This window comes from Oenanthe melanoleuca, chromosome Z, assembly GCF_029582105.1.
Source record: "Oenanthe melanoleuca isolate GR-GAL-2019-014 chromosome Z, OMel1.0, whole genome shotgun sequence".
Lineage (NCBI taxonomy): Eukaryota > Metazoa > Chordata > Aves > Passeriformes > Muscicapidae > Oenanthe > Oenanthe melanoleuca.
This window is the reverse complement of record NC_079362.1, coordinates 15,326,265-15,348,540: the sequence shown is the minus strand read 5'-3', so window position 1 is coordinate 15,348,540 and position 22,276 is coordinate 15,326,265. Positions and strand designations below refer to the sequence as shown.

The 22,276-nt window shown below is 35.9% G+C and overlaps 1 protein-coding gene across 2 annotated transcripts in view; it reads right to left on the bottom strand.

Annotated features, from left to right (window-relative positions):
• FER (FER tyrosine kinase) overlaps window positions 1-22,276 on the bottom strand; it is a 165,284-nt gene that overhangs the window by 82,227 nt on the left and 60,781 nt on the right. For both annotated transcript variants that reach the window (XM_056513421.1, XM_056513422.1), the window contains exons 11-12: window positions 9,048-9,140; window positions 2,889-3,092 (exon numbers count right to left, since the gene is read on the bottom strand). In XM_056513421.1, coding sequence (XP_056369396.1) covers window positions 2,889-3,092; window positions 9,048-9,140 — 297 coding nt within the window. The remainder of the gene's footprint in view (window positions 1-2,888; window positions 3,093-9,047; window positions 9,141-22,276) is intronic.

Here is a 22,276-nt window from a genome sequence, read left to right as displayed (position 1 = left end):
AAGGAAAAATTTATTTCTCTATAAACAATAGTTTGAACAAGAAACTGCAAAAGTTCTTTACCAAACTTCCTTCACTAGTAACAATACTGAATTAAATGTGCATTTTTATAGAGTTACTTTAGATTCCTTTTCTGACCTACTGAATACCATTTACATTAACTGGAATGACAGTTAGGAAAATGATAAATTAATAAATGCAAAATTACTGCATCAGTCATTTAAGGCAATATGATTAAATAATGGTTTAAACTCATCATTTAAACAGGCCAGTTCACAGAGTGAAATAAAAATCTTCTAAGCCAGAAAAAATAACACCAACTTCTGAATTATTTGTAAAAATTACAGCAAGTAAACTAAAAAATCTATATGATAGATAAACAGGAGATACATAATACTATCCTAATCTCATCTTCCTTCATTTATTGTCTCTTAAAATTAGTAAATCCCTGGCATTGAGTGCGGGATGCATAATTGGTCTTTAATAAATAGCATTTATCAGGAGAGTCTAAACAAGCTAGAGACAAAGGTAAATCATACACAGGCATCAAACAGAAATTGGGCAGCTGATTGAGAAACATGATAAAGTCTCTTGCATTCATATGATTCAGCATCTACAGTTAGAGAGCTTTTCCCACAAGGCAGTAGCTGCCATAAGCCAACCTGACAAAGCAACAATGAAGAAGTACTAAAATTTAAAAAAATCAGAGCACAGATGGTGATTCAAGTTCACACAACTGGGCAATGAACACCTCTACCACAGGCATTTCTAGCCCTCAGGGCTCAATTCCATAGTGCATTCTAAGTTCATTGTTTTCCTTAAGTGTTAAAGCATTAACTTCCTGAAATGTCATTGCTGTTAGTAAAGACAGTTGGGTCATGTCAGCTGTTTTTAACATTCACACATCTCTATCATAAAATGTTTCTACAGCCTGAACACTTCATTGTTTATTCAACAGTGACTCAGCTTTGATTGACCACTAATTCCCATTCCTTTCAAATAAGCTCCTTCATACTTCTGTGTGATGAACCAAAAAAACTTGCTGTTCTAAGAGTCTCCTCAGCACAACCACCACTATTGCCTATTATTTCCTCCTTCCAGATCCAGTCATATGCTCATCTGCTACCATTTACGTAAAACCTTCAGAGAAGGCAGTGTACTTTGATTCTGTGTATTTACACCCAATCCTGATCCTTACTAAGATCACTAACAAACAAAAATTTTAAAATGGCACAGCCTCAAATAAGAAAAAGTGAAAATAATGGTAGCCCTGAATGACAGCAGTAATTTTTGATGCTCAAAGCGGAATGATTAATTAATTTATCACACACATAGTTGTATCAAGATTAGCCTTTCAAATGATGGTAAAACTAGAGACAGAACACTTTTACCACTAAAGGATGGCTGTTGCAACCAATGTCCTACTCTAATCTTCAATACTTGATTCACAAAAAAAAGATGGAGACCTGTCAACCATCCAAGATTGTGGTTTGACCAGTCAGAGACCCAATTCCACACTGTTTATACCAGTGTAAACAAACAACTCTTTTTGAACTTGCCTACAAAAACACTAATGAATAAATCCCTCACTATAGGACCCTAACACTCCCAACACCTACTTTCTAGAGCTTAATGAGCTTTTTCTCATTCTCAGAAAATTCATCCCATAGGAATGCATACAGAGTACTGAACATCTTTAAGAAAAAAAAGTGTTAACTTCTGTGACTGACAAGAAAATTATCACAAATTAATCCCAAGAGCAGATGAACACAATGCTCTATGGATAAATGTACAAGCATAGATATCTTGACCGGACAATGCAGAGACTGTCCAAGCTATGCAACAATAAACAGTTGTTACATTTCAGCATGACAAGTGTCTATAATCATTAATTCTAGAGAAGCATTCCAACCTCTCTGAAGTTTGAAAAATATCACTGCTTATCATTAAAAGGAAATAAACCACGTACACAATATTGAGTTACCCCAGGCACACTGCATCATCTGGGGATTCAGACAATGAAACTCCCTCAGTGTAATATGATTAAGTAAATAAATTTGAGAATTTCTCTGTGCATGGGAAACTTTACTACAAGAGACAGAAGACCCAGCAATACTGAATGAAAACTGTGAATGATTTCCTGTAATTTCATACTTCAATAAAAAATTCTACCAATGTTATGAGAGCTGTCACATTTCAATAAGTTTAAAATTCTGCAAGGTAAAAAAGAAAAATACATACATTAAAAAAGCCAAGAATGCATTAAGAAGAATAAAAAGAAATACACTACATAAAGGTAGATAATAATTAATATTTTGTTCATTAAGTCATCAGTTTTTCCTCAGAGCAACAAGGGGGTCCATTAGAAGCGTACACACTGTGTGACACCCAAAAGCGTTTGTGTTATACTGAACAAAAAAATAAACACAGGACTAGAAATAGAAAATAAGCATCTCAAGAAACAGGGACTTCAATTCCCACATGTATAAAAGGAGAACGTTTTCTTCTGCATGGCTGTTTCCATTTTTCTGGAATATGCAGTAGGATCTTTACAGTCTGAATTAGAAGCAGCCTAAGTTGCACCAACTACGAAAACGAGTAACCAAATAACCAATAACCAAATGTACATGCAGAAATAAAGAGTAGCAACTTCCAGATTTCAAAATCTTTACAGAAATATTTTGGGTTTTCAGTATAAGACAACAGATACTGAATAACCTGATACTTCATGCTTTTCCTTTGCTTTCCGAAATGACCTTTACCCCTGATTCCTGCACTGATGGAAATATTTCCAACACTTTTCATACTTTCACATAAAGGCTAAATCCATTTGCTATAGTAAGCTATGTAGATCCTAAATGGAATAATCAGTACTATATCAGAGACGTACATCAGCATATTGTATGATAAAGTGCCTCCGTTGTCCATCTGAAAACACAGAAAGGACATATTCACCAGGTTTCCCGTGGCTTTCTCGCACCAAGAAGTCTCCTTGCTGTTTTAACAGCTCCTGGGCTTCTATTCTTGGAATTGCACCATGATACCAGTCTTGCTCAGCCAATGGCTTCTCAGTGGTTGAGATTACATCAAAGAACTTGGGAAAAATATTGAAGAAAAATGTTACTATATTAGTACACTTTTAGAGTTTTACTTGCACATGAAAAGTATCACAAACAACAGTAATTTGTTTTATGAATCTAAACTATGTATTTCTATTAACCAAAAAGATCAAGGCTCTTACAGCTCTTACACTTGCACAAAGGCATATTGAACATTTTCTTTTCTGTTTACCTGAAAAATCAACATATAAAAAGCAAAAGTTTAAGGAATCATGCATAAAACCATGTAATTTTTTTAATCTGGCTTGCTATTTTTTGTAAGCCATACTGACCAACTCTTTCTCACACATTCTGACATACTATTCACAACTGAAAATTCAACATTTCTCTATCCAGACAGAAAATTCTCAGACACAAAACCATAATAAATTCATTCATACAAAGCACTTGAACTGGATAAACTGTTTTCACAGAATTTATCAATTGCATCCCCAATCAATTAATAATTTTGAGACTTTTTTCTTAGCATGTACCCTGTAGTGCAGAACACACACGTTATGAATTCTATGAAAAAAGTTTCTGAAGACACAAATATGGTCAGGAATTCTTTACAGCTAGTAGCTGTAAGTGGAAGTTAACGAGTTTCCATCTATGATTTCACATATTAATTTTAATATGCCTACATTATTTAAGAAAACAGTGAAGAAAACTTAATATTTTGTCACTAACCACTTCAGATTCTTTTGTTAAGGGTAGGAAGGCAAGCCCTCATTTAAGCTCTATGTTATTCAAAAACATTGCCAGAACTCATAGAAATTCTCATAGCCACAGGGGCAGAACTCTGAATGACATAACACAGTGCACATTTTGAGTAGAACAGGTATGTGAATGCTCCTCAGCCTCCTGAACTGTACCTAGGTAACATAACACCACGGAGATCTACATCTCAATGAAGGACAACGGATGCAAGGAAAGCACACCATTCTGAATTGCTCTGCCCCGATAAAAACCCAGGTTGGAGGCCATCTGTACATTTAAGGTTTTCCTCAGAAGATACTCAGATTACAATGCCTCACCTAGTCCAAAAAATACTAGGAATGGCTTCAGACTCTCAAATGAGAAATGAGCAGACCCAAGAATGGGAATCTATGCAGAAATTCTTGTTTCCAATTATCTGAAATTCTTTAGCACTTGAACAGATTTTTAGCTATTAAAAAATGTCTTTGTTGGCTTCTGGTTGCCCAAGTTATACCTCAAAGGACTAGTTTAGTTCAGGATCCTGATGGAAAACTGGAGAACATATTTAAGAACCTAACAGACCCTTGTGTTCTCAGACACACATAGAATCATCATGGATGAAATTCTCATCAAGTAGAATTTCAGATCTGAGATTTGAAATAACCACCATAACCAACAGGTTCATCACTAGAACGAGTGAGTGTGCTCTGTTACAGGTTGAACATAAATTGCACAGGATTTTTAGAGGCAAAAACTAGACTCCAAGATTATGTGTTTATCAGCACACAAACGTGTTAAAAAGCAGATATATTGATTGGCCAAGAAGTTAGTCATATCTTTGAATTTCATCAAGAGTTAAAAATATCCCAGGTGAAAGCTGTCCACCACTGTTAAATGACATTATGTAACTTTCTTTCACAAATTCCTAACAGAAAGAGAAAAGCTTTCAGAATGTTAGACAATGTTATTTACTTGAACATTTACTGTCAAAGATGCTGAGCTTGACTTGAAAGAAAACCTAGACCTCTCCTATGTTCAGAATAGCAAACCCTTTAACACAGGAGCAGATTCCTACTTGAGAGGGAATGTTCCTAAGGATAAAAGGACAGTACAGGGTTACTAATCTAATTCATGGCCTTCATAAAAGAATGTTTAAAAAAAAACCAACTCAGCATGTAACTTATTTTATAGTTTAAGAAGGAAGCCACCAGACTGTAACATCTGCTAATGTACAATCTGGGTGCAGGCTGAGGCACCATTCAGACAAACAGGATAAAATCCCAAAACAAAACCTCTTAAGAGCCTTTATGGCAGAGAAAGAGCTTATGGAAGGAGAACAGCATTTCAGTTATCTATAACTCTATCATAAATTTTCCCTCTCTTTGAAATTTGATTGAAATTCTATTTATTACTTTAGAAAGAAACAGTGGAAATTCCAGAGTTTTCTCTGTTGATTGCCCTTCACTTTACCTTATCCTTACTTTTTATCATACCAAGGTGGTTTTTCTGATGAAGTAAGTGGCAATTATTCTTGTCTTGAGTGTTATTAAAATTGCATTATTTTTCTGAACAAGTCTTCTGATTCCAATATATTTTCTCCATGATACAATATTGACCCTGACTGGCTATAGAATAAAACATGGCTGAAGGCCCAGAAAAAACAATACAAATGCAGGATATATATCTACTTTAATATTGATTTCAATTCAGTTTACCACTATTAGGACTAATATTTCTACTACATTTTATAGCTAGAATTGGATAATAGATTAGTCTTTGAGGAAAGAAAATAATACGCTGCCTGCACAAAATGAAATTCCCACCTCTTTTCTTTAAACTCTACTTAAATATCAGCCAGCAAGTTAATATGACAAATTTATATTCTAGGCCTTAATGTTTAAAAATCTCATTTGGAGCATGGATGTCTTGCTTATTTGTATGTACACTTACAGAAGCACTCAAACAGCACTCAAACAGCCTAAAGGAAGAATATTCCTTCCAGGATTTTTGTCGTTAATTAGCCTGGAAGGTAACAAATTAATGAAACTGTGTAAAAAGAAAGGAACTCAGACTGCAAATTTCAACTCCTCCTCCTTACCCCCACCACCGCTTCTTGTTTTTTGCCTTTTTTCCCTTTAAGATCTCTGTTTATTGCTATATTTCACTCATTAATTATTGGGTGGATCTGGTGGGTATGTATTTATATATTTATACATTTTTATAGAAATATATTTCTATAAAATATATTTATAAATATTGATATCCTATATTGTTATGTATTATTTATGTCACTTAAATATATTTATATTACTTTTATATTTAATCACACTTTTTCTTCTACAAGGAGATGGCCTCATGTGGCCTTTCATCATGCTCGCCATGGATCTAGTACTGTCGTCTTTCCTTATATTGAGCTCCTTTCTCTCTCCCTGTTTAACAAGCCATTAAAACATATGCTCTTCTCCAACAGAAAAAAGAAGAAGTCCTCAGCTGTTTCCCTTATTTCAAGATAAAAACTGAGCAAACAGCGGAGTTGTTTCTAACACTGAAAAATTATTATTTGTATTATATTGTATATTGTATTATATTGTATTATACTGTATCGTATCATATCATATCATATCATATCATATCATATCATATCATATCATATTATTGCACCTGCACTACCAATTAAATAAAAATAAAAATGGAAACAATATTTTATTACACTAATAGTATGCTCAGTATTATATTTTCGTATATATTCTGAATGCAAATGTTCAGTAATCCCTTATTTTCCATCTTTGAATAAATAAAACATTTTCTTAAGGTATCTTCCATTTCACAGTGCAAAAAAGTAGCACTGACACAAATGAGTATGTAAAGCAATAAATTTAGGTTGATAATTTGAGACAATACCCTAAAGCATATTCTGTATTCTGTCTCTGTTTACCTGGCTCATTCCTACATGTTAATAATATACCATCTGAAACAAACATTAATTCTACCTATTATCCTATAAACAATTTAAAAAAATCCTGTAAACAAAAGCAGATGTTTGTGTCAAGCTCAAATGTCTCGTACCAAAAAAAATATGCAGGAGGCAGAAGCTGGCATTCATGATGCAATTTGTTCAGACTCTTCATTTAGATTATTCACAGCATTTCATTACTGGTACATGAAGGTTACTCCCACTGTTGTGTTTCCTCTCCTCATTTGATTAAACTTACATCTCTTGCTGTTGTAGAAAATTGGCTTGCACATCATCCAAGAAAAACTACCTGAATCCTGAGCCTTGTTTCTTTCTCTTCAAATTACATTTTTTTCCTGTGTTACTTCTTACCTTCTCATTCTGAGAGCATATATAGAATTCCAGTGTCAACACAGAAAAAGTAAAAACTCCTGTCCACTTTTAAAATGGCATGGTTTCCCTATGACTTTTTTCAAATGACATAAAAAATTAGTCCTCTGTAATTTATACAAACAAAATTCAATTCATCCCAGCAATTAAAAATACTGGACAGTGTTTTAAAAAGCACCACATTTAAACCAAGATATTGCTCCATTTCTAAAGTTTTAGTATATTTTAAAATTAAATACTCAGAAATACTTCGAAAACTTTAAATATTTAAAACAAATAAACTGAAAACAGGTAGGTAAGATCACATTTTAGACTAGACTATATGAGAGGATCAGTACTGGTCCTTTTCCAAAGAGATCTCTTTTTGTCCTGGTCAATTTCAAAAAATAACAATTTTTTATATATGTTAATATTACTTTATAATACACATTCAATAACCACTTTGAATATTTTGTTTGATAGATAATAAGTTTTAAGTACCAGTTTATATATTTAGCAATTAAGCATGGTTACGTAGTTGTCAGCAGGAAACAGCCGACCACATTTAATAGCTAAGTACTAATTCATGAAGCAAATATTAGCTGTATACTGTCAACTTTTCTAATACACACAAAACCAATAAGTCAAAATACAAAGTCAAAGTGAAAATTGGCTAGTTTATATATTCTAACTCTGAAGTCATTCAGGTGTCATTTAAGCTACAGGTAATTAAGATTGCACTTGTTACTCAGATTTTACTTTCTGACTCAAATGAACCAATGCCAATCTTACTTCTTCCAAATATATTCCAATATATTTCACCAATCCTATCTACCATATATCTACAGCCAGATTTGCATCTACCCTAATTTTATCTCACGATCATATTTATTTTTTCATTCCTACATCACTTTCTACAGTTGTGCTTTGTATACACATGTATATTTACATACATGTAATTATTATCTCTTCTACCCATTCTGAATGGGTGGAAGAAATAACAATTGTCTTTATTTTTCCCTCTTAATTCTTTAATGGGTTCTTGGATGCAATCCTGCAGGGTAAAATTGAAGACCTATTGCTTCTGAAGTTTTCTCAAGACTGCTATGTTCAGCTTATATTTTAGGTGAAAATATTGCAATTAAAAGGCAATCCTAAACAATTTTTAAAATTCTGCCCAACTTTCTTGCAGGGCTTTTTTTTGTTTGTTTTTCAGTTGTTTTGGTTTGATTTTGTGTTGGGAGGGTTATGGTGATCACATGTTCAAGAAAAAGGCAGAAGAAGGTATTCAAGTACAATCTGATGCATCCCTAAGTAGGTGCTAAAGGATTCTAACTAATCTTACAAGCTTTCATGTGAAACAAACAAAAGGAAATACAAAAGTATAAGAAAAAAGGACGTTTGTCCAGCAATTACAGAATTTGAACAAAAGCTCACTATACTTCAGAGATACTCAACAGCCATTTTTAGTGGGGTTTTAAGCAAGATCTATAACACTTAGTTACTTAAATAGTACCAGAAGTAGTAGCAATAGCAACAATATGCATTGGAACTTTTTATAACAAATATGGAGAATACATTGCAGCAATTATGTTTGGCCATCTAACCTACTACAGATTATTATTATACAGAGTATTTCAAGAAAATTAGCCTCATTGGGAAGAATATTCTGAACAATATAGCACCACTCTGGGAGCTGCAAAGAATACACAAACTGTGATTCTCCTAAAGTGCAGCAAGTTGTTCTGACATACCATTATACCATGATATTATCCTGTATGCTGATCAGTCAGAACAGTGTTTATATAACATTCTTGTAATTTTTGTCCATTCAGATGGAAATGCATGATGTTTCAAGAAAAAAGAAATCTTATTTAAGTTGTAAAAATAACGGAATATATCACAACACTACAGTATTGGTATTACTCACCGATGATGAACCCAACATGGATTTTGGAGACCTTATGATTCCAGCTATGGAATGACGTATAGTGTCAAATCTTGAGACTTTATCCTTTTTGTCCTAGGAGAAAGGCCAGAATCTTCAGTGAAAAAAAGCACAGATAACTGATTTATTGGAGGATGCGCAATACAGAATCCTGAATCTCACTTAAATAAAAGACAGGGGCTGAACTGCTACTGATATAAGACAGGAAGTATCAACATCAGCAGGATTAAGCTCAGATCAATTTAACCACTTACAAATCCCGCTTTTCCTGAAATGTTTTGTGCAATTATTTTAAGCATAAATTAAACTGGAATTCTTTTATATCCCAAAAACAAGAGACATAACTCTCAGTTCTCCTGAAATACCTGTCATTCTAAAAGGACAATTATTTGAAAATATGAAATAAAAAAACCCACGTAGTAAAAAACTCTACATATGTGCTCTACGTATCCTTACTTAACACATCTTAAAGGTTTTTACCCTTTATTAACAGGTTCTTCTCTAACAACAGACTACCTGTAAGTATTAGCACCCACTGCTGCAAGTAATAGAAGCCATTTTTCTTCTAGCATTACTGTAAACCATAAGTGCAGCCACTGTCTGGATTTAAAATTCTTCAAGAATAGGGCTCAGACTGGAACACTAAAACAGCCTTTAAGTGTCTCTAGTTCAGAAGAAGTCAATGAAAATTCCAAGGTCTCATAAGCTGACTTAGTACAAAGACTGTATTTTTCTTCACCTCTAGGTATCAGCTCTCAAATTAATAACAACCTTTGAAAAAAGTACTTTTAACACAGACAAACTGAGTTTATTGCTTGTAAAGCACCTTTGGAAACAGCAAAGATACTTCAGTGAGTACTCACAAAGTAAATAAACTTGAAGCAGAAAAAACCTGCATTAACAACCTCACTCTAATTAGCTTTAGGTTAACTAAACTGTAAAAAACTGATAATGAAGACAGACTACAACTGTTTGCCAGTGTTACAGAGAAAAATTGCTTCCAAGTTCCAATGCATATCTTTGACAGAAGAAAACAAAAAATCTCATAATGTAATAAATGCAGTTTCAGTTCATTCCAGGACTTCCAAACAAGCAACCAAATGTAAACATTCTGTACACCAAATTTAGCAGTCTTTGAAAAATATTTCCAAATAGAGTTTATTTTACAAGATACAAGTTAAAGATTATCTTAGCAAAATAATGCTATTTATTTGGTAACATAAGTCTGCAATTTATATGCTATTGAATAAAAGAGTGCAAAGAAATACTCACTAACTATGTGCCCACTTACCCATCAATAACATTTTTATACCTTTTATCAGACTCAAGCATTGTCATATACCAAGTAATTTAATTTTAATAAAACAACTCTGTGCTGAAACCTGGTTTTTATTTTTGTGATGCTCTGAATTGAACTGCTTACACAAAAAAAAACCAAAAACCACAGAACAAAAAAAACCACAACCCAACACCCCAATCAAAAAAAAATAAAAACACCTCAAGAAAACCTAACGATAAAAATACAAACAAACCCAAACAATAAAACCTCATTAACAACTAAGACACAAAGTCTATATTTGCTATTGTTCTGGTTGTGGAATGATCCACTCCACAAATCTCTTCAGAAGTGAGCCATGAGATTTAACACCAATTAAATGTACACCTCTTACCTAATAGAAGAAAGTAAGTTACCAAAAGATTCACAAATTCTACTTAATTTCCCGCAACCAAAACTTAAGAGTTCTCTTTCTAGTGGACACTAATAGCTTGCTTATTTAATGACAAGTAAGGTTCTACATTCACCAGTTTCTCCTTAACAATAAAATATTAACAAGAGGGAGCTTTTTTGATTCAAAATACCAGATGCAAGGACTGGAACAACTCTGATAAACACCACTGAATGGGATACAGAGGCAAACAGTTCCATTAAATAGAGTGAGTATTGAAATGTGTATTTAAGGGATAAACTTTGGCATTGTTCAAAATGTAGCACATGTCCTGTTCCAACTGCAATACATTTATTCAGCATCTCCACAGCTCTTTTCCCAGACATATTGAAACTAGTTTCTATCTTACAGAAATGAAGATTTAGAATTTGTCTGCACAGTAGGCATAACCAGATATATGACAAAATACATCTGTAGTCAGTACTACGGTAATTCCATTTTTAGGGCACTCTAAGTAAAACTGAAGAGATATAACAGTGGTCTTCTACTGACTTTTTTGCCATTGCCAAGTTGCAGTGTGCCTTAGAAGGACGCACTTTCTTGCAGGAAATCTGTTTTTCAGTCAGAATAGTATATATAAGAGTACAGAGGGATTCTTAAATGCACATTAAGTATGTATTTTTTTCTAAACTAGTGTAAAACTGCAACCCAGAACAACCCATCTTTTGAAATGTATGTATTTATGTACAAGTGTGTACAATCTTACTAGGTAAATCAGGGTTATTGTAAATTTGATTTACAAAGTAAAAGCAAATACAAATCACAACTATCTTTCAGCCACATCAAATTTTGAACCTCTCAGTCAAGCCCCTCTCAATTCAACAAAGGATTTAGTAGGTGAAAGGATTACCTCAGAGTACTAGGTAATTTAAAATTTCTGAAGGAACCTAGCAGAGAGCAAAGACACTATTAGCTCAGAAAGTTCATTACAATTCCACACAGTGCTCATTCCAACAGACATCATGTCACCAAACAGAAAACAAACATGCCAAATATGTAGTCATGACAAAAGTTTCAAAGTTGTAAGACATGTGACTATCAGACTAACAAATCTCAGCGAGACACTGGAAAGGAATTAGGAATTCTGCTTCAGGGATACTACAGAGAGCATTATGGAGTAGTATCCCTACTAGCATATATACACAGCTACTAAAAGCATAGTAACTGACTCAGTTTCATTTCAGCTCAAATTAATTCTTTTCAGAGATATAAAAAAAATGGTAGAATGATTTCTCACTTCTTTATGTTATACAATACCAATTTTACTAGAAAGAAAATTCATAATATTTGGTCATAATATCCTATGCAAAAACAGAATTTACTACTAAAAAATTGTAGTAAAAAACTTCTACCATTAAGAAGCTGGATATGCAAATACAAGCTGTCATTAGAAAACATTTTAACCTATCTCTTTAAGTATGTTTAAACACATCTCTGTCATGGGAATATATAATAAAAAGAATTATGAAAAATGCATTATTGATATTTCTGTTTTTAGGACTAGTCATGTTTCTAATGACTCCCAAGAATGAACTGAATTTAACTATTTCATAAACTAGATATAACTGAGGAGGGGGATATCATTAGGTTTAATAATGATAAGGTGTGGGATGAGATGCCATCCCACTCACACCACTGAGATGCCCAGAGCTTGGGGTAGGCAAGCAGGTCAGCAGAACTCCTGAACACCCGGGAATTTCAGTCACTCCAGACACAAAGTCAGCTTCATTGGGAGCCCACTGAAATGCCTCTATGCTGATGCACACAGCTGGAGAGGAACTGGAGATGTGCTCACACTTGCAGGGCTATAACCTCACTGGTATCACCGAATCATGGTGGGGCAGATTCTATGGAGTGTTGGAACAGAAGGCTGTTCGGGTTTTTTTCCTTCTTAAGAGGGAAACAGTTACTTCAACTTTTTACTTGAGGATTTCTTCAATTGCGTCTTCATATATGACCAGGATCTGAGTTTCCTATGTTCTCTTCGGGGGATCTTGTGCAGTGTGAGGTCCTGTGTGTTTCAGGGGATTTTTCACTACAATCTATGGTCATGCTCTGCAACTGACATGTTCCTGTGGACAACAATCTCCCATTCGCCAAGCACACAGTTCTGTCACTGAGCAAAATCACTGCAAATCTTAAGAGTGCATAAGAACTAAAACAATATACCCAGCAGACTGACACAATCAAAAAGACAGACTAGATGAGTCATAGTCACAAAAGTATTTTCAATGAACGTAAGTAAGACAAAGCCATAGGAAAAAAAGATTTTGCTTAAATTGAACTGCATGATGTAGAAGCCCAGAAGACTTTTTAGCTGTATAAATCCAGGATTGAGGCTATATTTTAGATGATATCATAAAAGAAAACTAGTCTACACTCTTTTTCAGAAAAGCAAAGAAGTAAGTGGCTGGAGAGAGATCTAAGGTAAAGATAAAACAGAATTAATGCTTTGGAGGGACAGGCAAATAGTAATACTACCAATCAAAGGTGGAAGATTATCAGCAAGAGACAAAGGACAATGTAGCATATGAATATTCCTAAAATACTAGTCAGCCATGTATGTACAGTGATAGAAATAAGCCCATACTCCATTCAATATTATTCCATTCAACCAAAAAAAATGCCTCATGAGTCAGATGTGAACTGTCCACAAGGATAGAGCAGTTGAATGTGGCCTTGCAAATTAAATCACAGAACTTTCACAGGAAATTTAGAGGAAATGTACTGATGAGTCTCCAACTGAAAGAGAAAAGGCTCTCAGAAGAAAAGGAGATTTCAATTAGAAGAACATTATCAGTGGTATCTAAAGGATGAGAGTGATAGCACTGTTTCTGTGATTTGGCTAGGGAACTGTGTGGGAATTGCAAATACAGAGAACTCTCAGGGCCCTGTGCACACAGGCTCAGAGATAGAGACGGATACAGTGTTTGACCTAAGACCTTGGAGAAAGCTTAGTGAATAAGAACATTGACAGTGAAACAGACGTTAAGAATATAAGTTTGTAGTTTAAGTATAAATATGTTTTAAGCAAACAGAAATATACATTATGTAAGCAAAGCAATATGTTAAGAAAGAGAATAAAAAATTTTAAAGTTTAGCCATAGAACCTGTTATTATGTTATTTAGAAGCTTAAGATGTATCAATGTAGGTTTGTGAAGTGTGTTATATGATTGGTTAAAAAATGACGCATTACGGCAAAGCCACAAAAAGCAAAGCAATTAATGATTGGTGTAAAAAAATGCTACCAAGTTTCACAGAACTATGTGATTGGCTAAAAAACTAACATAAGGCATTGTAGCTAAGAAGCAGACGGCTTCTTATATTATGGCATTAAATGAAACACCACAGGTCTCACCCTTCTATGAGACTGATGCCATGAGGCAATAAACAATCTTCTAAAAATTCTCTCATGTCTCTTGTGATTTTGACCTGGTAGAACTGGTCCTCAGAGATTTTGATGAAAACTATCTCAGTACAGTACAAGGCCTCTAAGATAAACCAGACAGGGAAATTCCAGCAGCTACTGCAAACAATACGTTCAATGAACATACAGATGAAACAGACATACAGACAGCATCTGCCAGAGCAATTAATATAGTTTTCGTAAAGTGAATGCTAGCTTCCTTTCTTGTTTGAAGATACACTTTCCTTGATGAAAAAGGTGCTGAACAACACTCATCTTAAGGCCACAAATTTAGACAATGGGCAGAACAAGCAATATTTTTGGTTTTTTTGAAGTCTATAAAAGTATGGTGTGGGAATGGAAGTTTTGTGATTTACAAGCAGGAACTTTTCAAAATAAAAAAAATAACTTTCTGAAAATGATTGTCTGCATTAGTCACTTCAATTGTGGAGATAAAAAGTTAATGAGGAGCGGCCCCAAAAGCATGTCATAAACTTCTACTGCAACATTAACTATGGTCTGCCAACCAATGAGTAGATACACTAACCACAAAAATCTTCACGTGTCTGTTTTATAGCTATTAGCACTCACTGAAAGAGATGCAAATGCTGACATATTAAAATTTGAGCATACAGAAGAACATGGCCAATATCCCTAGACTTTGATTTGATTTCAGAAATAAGACTAATGTTGTTCCACAAAAGACTGTTCTCTTTTTGTCCCATTTGTGATAGATCTAGGTACCTCAGAAAGACCATAAGTAGAAAACCAGATAAAGTATCATGCCATCTTTACCAAAAAACACAGAGTATTTTAAATTATTAACATGGCACTCACATACAAAACTAGTTGCTGGCTGAATAAAAGCTGATAACTTGAGTTGAGTAGATAATCTCTTTGGAGTCCCTTTCCAGGAATCATAATATACATTTTCTTAGTTTACTATTATAGATGTCTAGAAGTGTGCAGAGACATGTCAATATAACAGAGTTATTAAAAATTTAAATATTCAAAGCTAATTAAAAATATCTCAAGTACACAGTGAAACCAATTAAACAACATTGCTGTTCAAAAATCATTTTATGGTAAGGCAGCATTTTGTTTTCTAAAAACAAGTAACACCTTCCAAAGCAGCAGAAATTCTGCATAATTGATGTACACATATTGTAAAACACTGCACTGGATACAAATTAATGCTCCCTATCCTGGATTGCTTGGGGTAGCCTGAAAAACAAGACTTACTAGTGTGAAATTTGAGTTACATTTTCAGACCAAAGGCATATCCCAGACTATGCCAGTGGAGTAATAACCTGTAAGAAAAAGAGAATGACAATTCTTCAGAGTATGTCTTTGTCCTCCGAGGATCCATAGTGTAAGATGAGCCCTACTAGTTAAGATGTGATGTTTTTACACGCAACAGTCATGGAAGAATTTTTCTTCCATATTTTTCAGCTGTCTTCTGAATCTATATAACCTATTACAATGTCCTACTGTAATAACCAGTTGCACAGCTTAATTATACGTTTCTTAAGAACGTGTTTGTGTGCTTGTTTTGAATCATTTGCCTACTGTGGTTATTTGATGAGCCCTACTTTTTGCTCCTGCAAAGACAATCGTTATTCCTTATTCATTTCCCTCGTGTATCCCCACACCCAACACACTGAACACATCTTGATTACATTTCCCTTCCCTGCACTTCTCAAATCTGTAAAGCCCAATCTACTTATTCACTAATTCTACAGAAAGTCCTCCACATATCTGAGCATTACTATTTTGTCTTTCCAAATTCTTCTACATTAGTTTTCTAATTAAGGGAGCTGAACATAAATTGGTTACATGAAGCCAAACTCTTTCATGGTACATAGCCAAAGGACTATTTGCATTAAGAGAAATGCCAGTTTGATACTGAAAAGTCCAAAAACCTCACAATGAGGACAGTGATCAAATACTGAAACAGGTTTCCCAGAGAGACTTCCATCACTGGAGATGCTAGAACCTCAATATGCATAAGCCATTTTGCAGCCTGATATAACATTAAAGATGGCCCTGCTCAGAGCAAGAAGCAGGACCAGATGGACCCTCTGAGATCTTTTCCAATTTAAATTATTCTGCCGTTCTATGGCATCTGGGAAGTAGGTGCACATAAATTTATACTACAGGCAGGAATGTAGTAACACAATATGACGATAATTTTAAAGGTTTTTAAAAGGCTGTTAGAAATAATATGTACAATTTGTAACAAGTTCAGGAATTTACTCAACTTACTATCAAAAATATTTGTTTTCTTTCAAAATAAAGTTTTTTTCTCTTACGATTACTTTTAAGCATTTCATTCCTTATATACCACATCCTGAAACAGGGGCTGGGAAGTAATTTTTGGTTTTTTTCTTCGGGAAAACAGCAGTAAGAAAAAGTATTAAGCAAGAGATTGGTGAAATATTTGGAGACAAAAACCTGAAAAATCTTTGGCAGATTTTTCTAAGGAAAGGTTCAGATATCAGTAAACACTGTGTAAATAGATTAATTTTTAAAAAATAATTATGATTTCTACAATGTGATTGACACCTTTGTTGAGGGATAGTTTTTCTTTTACTCATTGCCTGAGGAATTTTTCCCATTAAGCTGCTAAAGAAGCACTGATGGCAAAGTACTTGAGACAGGGGAGGGGGAACCCCTCTGGTTTTTGGGGTTTTCTCTCGGAGGGAGGGGCAGAGACCCGGTGAGATCAGAAGCAGGTGAAAGCAGAGCGGGGCAGCTGCTCTCTCTCGCTCGCTCTTGGCTTTGGAGGAGGAGCCGCTGCTGCCGCCACAGCCCAGCCAGAGCCGCCTCTGCCAGGCTCCCTGCGGCTCCCGCTCGGCGCTCCGGAGCCCTGCAGGCCCCGGGCCCGGCGCTGCCCCAGGGCTGCTGAGGCACAGCCTCTCTCTCCCGTCCGCTCCCGCCCGGGCCCGGCGCTGCCCCAGGGCTGCTGAGGCACAGCCTCTCTCTCCCGTCCGCTCCCGCCCGGGCCCCGCCGCCATCACCGCGCGCTGCCCGGCCCGCGCACAGCGCCCCCTGCCGGCCCCGCCCCGGGAGCCGCCGCGCCCCCTCCGGCCGTGCCGGGAACTGCAGGCGGGGAAGCGGCCGCGGCGGGCGCTGCGCGGGCTCTGCCCGGCGGGAGCGAGCGCCGCTGGGCTGGAGTGACCGGGGAACAGCTGCTGCTCCTGCACACGGAGCTCCGCCTGACAGCCCCTCGGCTCCGAAACTGTGCTCAGTCAGAGCGACGGGGTTTGCAGACTCCTTTACAAGGGAGGGCCCTGCTTTCCCTAGCAGACACCTTTCAAACTGAGACACCTTTGCTTTCTTTTTTTGAATCCCTATCTATCATAATAAAAGGTTGTCTGCCCTGTTTTCTGTTTTAATTAAGACTTTCAAAAGGCTAATTTTTCAAGCTACATATGAAATGTCAGGGAAATGTCACCTTCATCTTTTAAATGATTAACAAATCTTCCAAACACACGAACATGTATTAAATGTCTTGACGAAAGTCGAGCACCTCTTAAAGGGGGTTAGCAATAATGTTTCCAGAAACACAGTACATTTTAACTCTTATATACACCTAACAGCTTTTTTTATTTTTGAAAACATGATACTTTGATTTCACCAAATTACCATCAAAAATGTCAACAGTTCTCCACAGAAAAAGATGACTAAATGTATCTCAACACCTAAGCTGAGGCACTGAGATCTTATACAAAAACTGTTTTTGTGGAAAGAAAAAGTAGCCAGACAAGGGCTTTTGCAATGTAGATAGGCCCCTGAAATTAAGTATTCCTTCTCTGCCTAATGACTGTATCTCTAAACATCTAAATCCCTAGACACCTCCATTCATTGATCACATAATGATGCCACCTAAATGACACCTGATTTCAATAAAGGAAATTCAACAAGCCAATTAAGACTTTTGAACTCTTACAGACAAATTTAGAACAAACAAATACTTCTAAAAAATTAAGTTTAAATGCTATTACCATATTTAACTGTGGAAACATATAAGAGAAAATTAAAACCTCCACCATTTAAAAACCTCAGGCTTGTCTGTATATTTTCAGATATGATTTCAAGAGTACTGTTATTAATCAACAATACCACTATTAACTGAATGTACAAAAAAGTATTAATTCTCAAACAATCATTTTACTTGTTTCAAGTAATACAAACCTATCATTCAGTTTGTACAGCACTTACTATTTACAAAAGGGAACTACCTTTTCATGGCATGGTCCTTATCTTCCTTGTTTGCCATTGCCACATCACAGTAACAGATCTCCAAACATACCCACAAGCTCTCTCTTGCTATAATTCCATGTAAGCTCATGAAGATGCAATGGGAGAACATAAAACAGACTGCACTGAGTGCTCATAGTTCTACTGCAGTATTTAATGTTCACAAAAGCAAGCAAGCCAACATCTTGCATCCACTGGCAGCTCATAATTCAAAAAACCAATGGCAAGAAAAAACCAATGGCATGATGAACTGGCTGCTGGTGAAGGTCAGCATCTGCCAGGACAACATGCTCAAGATTCAGGCTGTGCTGCTGCTGCTCCAAGAAAACCAAGAACCACAAGTTAAAAAGCAGTGAATAAATATGCATCCACAAACCATTTCGATGCAAAAAAATTCTTAGGAACAATTTTGAATCAAAAAGGCTAATTTTATTACTTACTTTAATACTGCATACATCCAGTTGAAATAGTTTCAGGTTATTATGACCCAAATTTTCAGAAAAACAGAGAAATGCAGTAATGCTTGATCTTTTAATCCAGATCAACACTACAGCTGCCATCTGAAGTGGTAAGGCATTCAATTGAAATACCTTTTCAAATACGCCTATGCACACAAAGACTAGTCTTGCTGCCCCTCTTTCAAGTTAAAAAAGAAAAAAAAACAGAAAAAAGCCTGAGTTAGAATGAAGATTCTTGCTAAGGCAATTGAGAAAATGGATTTTTTTCCACATAGACACGTGTTATAGAGCATTACTCCTATATGGAAACTCTTTAACTAGATTGTAATAAAACAGCATCTGAAACCATCAGTATTCCTCCACTAGAGATGGGAATTAGTGCAGAAAATAAATTTAATGTCCTGAAGTTTTCATACTCATTTATTCACTCTCATTTATTTATTCACAGAAACAAATATAAAACTGGAGTGCGGTTTTGGCACTTGTTAAAAAATTGCAGTATCCTGTAATGGCACTTCCCCAATGGAATGGTGAAGCTTTACATGTACAGTAGTTAGCTTCAGTTTTTAAAAAGTTAACATTAAATTTTTCGAACTGATAAATATTACTCAAGGGCTAAAAGACCTTCATTACAACTACTGGCCTAATAATAAGAGCTAGAGTCATCACTATATGGGCTGATAACAAAAAGCCACAGGTGAAGAATCTCTAGGCTACATTTCACAAGAGGCATGCAAAATTTTCTAGTGAAAGTGCCTGAAGAACTAAGCTATGCATACAGTACTCAAGACAATGAACTTGGCAGATTAAGCAAATACAAATGTCCAGGACACTTTTACATTAGGATCCAGAGTAGTAAACATAAAGCCTTGCAAAAAAATATCCAAAATACCTCAACTCCTAATCTTCTCTGCAACAGTCCAAAGCTGAAGTAAGGAAGTGATGAACACCACCCACAGCTACCACAAGGCATGTTGGCGAATTCCTAAAGAGCAGTGTGTGTGCCAAAGAATGCTATCTGAAACTGGAAAATGTCTTTACTAGCCACAAACTTAAAATAACAGTAATAGGCTTGCCAGAAATCCATATATACATACACACCCTGCAGACTGAGAAGCACAAACCATTTTCCTTTTCTCATTACAACCTGTGTTGGCTATTTTAAAACTCTAAACTTCCAGACAGGAAGCCAAGCCACATTTCAGCAGAGAACAAAACAAAAACTGTTCTCAATCTTTTATTCCAGATCTGCACAGGCAAAGCTTCTCTGGTCTCACTGAGTACAACGGCATCAATACTTTGACAAAATGTGATCTCATAAAGCAAATCTGTATAGCAGTTTGTAGGTGGGGGATTACAAGTCAGCAAAGAGGAAAATTACAGCTATGAGCTGCAAGCATGTGATTTATTTCCGCCATAGAAGTTAGTTAAAAGATGCTCAAGTAAAGTACAGGGAATACAGAACTAAGGTAACAGGACAGTGAGAAGGACAGTTTGTGGGGGGTTTCTTCCTAGAGATTCTGAAAGAAAAATAAAATTTGCCTGACCTCAATTCAGGCAAAGATTCCATCCAAAACATGGTTTTCTAATGAGGATTGCATCTCTTTAGAGTTCAGCATTTTGTATCCAAAGAAGACATGGGCAGACAACTGAATCAACTAACTGGGTGCTAACTGCATAAAGGCAAAACTAAAGCTATGGGAGAAAGTATTCTGTGCATCAGACAATGAAACAGCTGATGCTGCTTCCAGCTGTGCCAACTAGGGGTTAGTCAGCCCAAAATGTATCTAAATGCAGTACTTATAAACATATATGAACTGACTATGGCATTTGTAAGTGACTGCACTTACCACACCGGTCAATTGCTTTAATTAGAATGCACTACTCACTAACAGGAGGAATGACAGTTTGTCCAGATCTCGTTAAATATATTCAAATTCTGTTGGATCTGGTTGGTTTTCAGACACATTTACACTCAATAATGCCTGCTAAAGATTAGTGCCTTGCAAAGCCAGTGCTCTTAGGCATTTAAGTCAAGAAAGTCTGGTTCCTCTAAGGGGTTAGATGTATTGAAGCAGCTGTACCCAGAATAGCTGTTGGGAAAGCAGCAAAAAGCTGGACAAAAGTTGACATGTAAAAAACAGACAGTAAGAACAGCATCACTATATTGTATGACCTTGAAATTCATGTATCCTCCTATAGCTCACAAGACACCAAGAACAAAATATCCCATAGCTGTGGGATCCCAGATTGCAAGCAGGAACATGCAGTCCAACTTCAGCAGAGGCCCATGCCAACCTACAGAAAACGCTATTCTATAGGGAGATGAGTTGGTGAAACCCCCAAATTTTCCCCTAACTTCAAAGGAAATTCTTACAGGTGGGAGAAAAATCTCATCTCCCCAGCCAACCACCATTTTGTTGTATCAGAGAGGCATTGTCTTTATGTTTGTCATCACACTGTTCTGACTGGTACATGGTAGTATTTCTTCAATTCTGTCCTCTACATACTGGCATCTACTAATCAAGCTTCCCGTTTTAATTCATTAACTGGCTCAAGCTGACTCACTGACTGGCTCTAAGGAAACAATCTGGCAATCTGTATCAAGCACAAAGAAACAGCATTACATGTTATTTGACCAGGCTGGATGTAAAGCCTTCTTCTTCTCCCCATAAACAGTGTTACTAAATACCAACTGGTGACTGTAACCTGTTTGTAAAAATCATACTGTGAGAGAATGTATTTGCTTCATCACAATAAAACAAAGTTTGATGGAGTTGACCCTGAAGAGCTTCAGTCAGATGGGACATGGCAAGTTCTTAGCCAGATCCACATTTACCTTAGATGCATTAAGCAATAAAACGGAACATTTTAAAACTGGAAACAGGTTGCAGTATGCCTAGATTCAAATCTGATCAGGTATTTCTGTCTGACAGCTGTTTGACAGGGTAGTCAGAATATGATATTTGCTTTTGGTTTTGACAGATACTTGTTTATGCACAAATCAGCCCGCATGTTAATAGATAAAATGATAAGACCAACTTTGTGACAGCTTGAGCACAACTTGAGCACCATAACTGAAGTAGACTTAATGAGTAATCTTTGCAGGGTGCCAAAACAACAAATATCTGCCAATTTAAACAACAGAACAAAAATGCAAATCCTCAAAACTGGCAGTGTTCAAATTCTACTCTGAGTAAAGCCTATGGTCCACTGAATTCATGCACAGATCACAGCTACAAATCACAGACACAAACGGAGCATTTTGAAAATATAGTCATAACGGAGGACAGCATCAGTGTGTCTCAGTGATGGCACCAAGTAAAAGATTTCAATCCTATTCAAGCTGATATTCA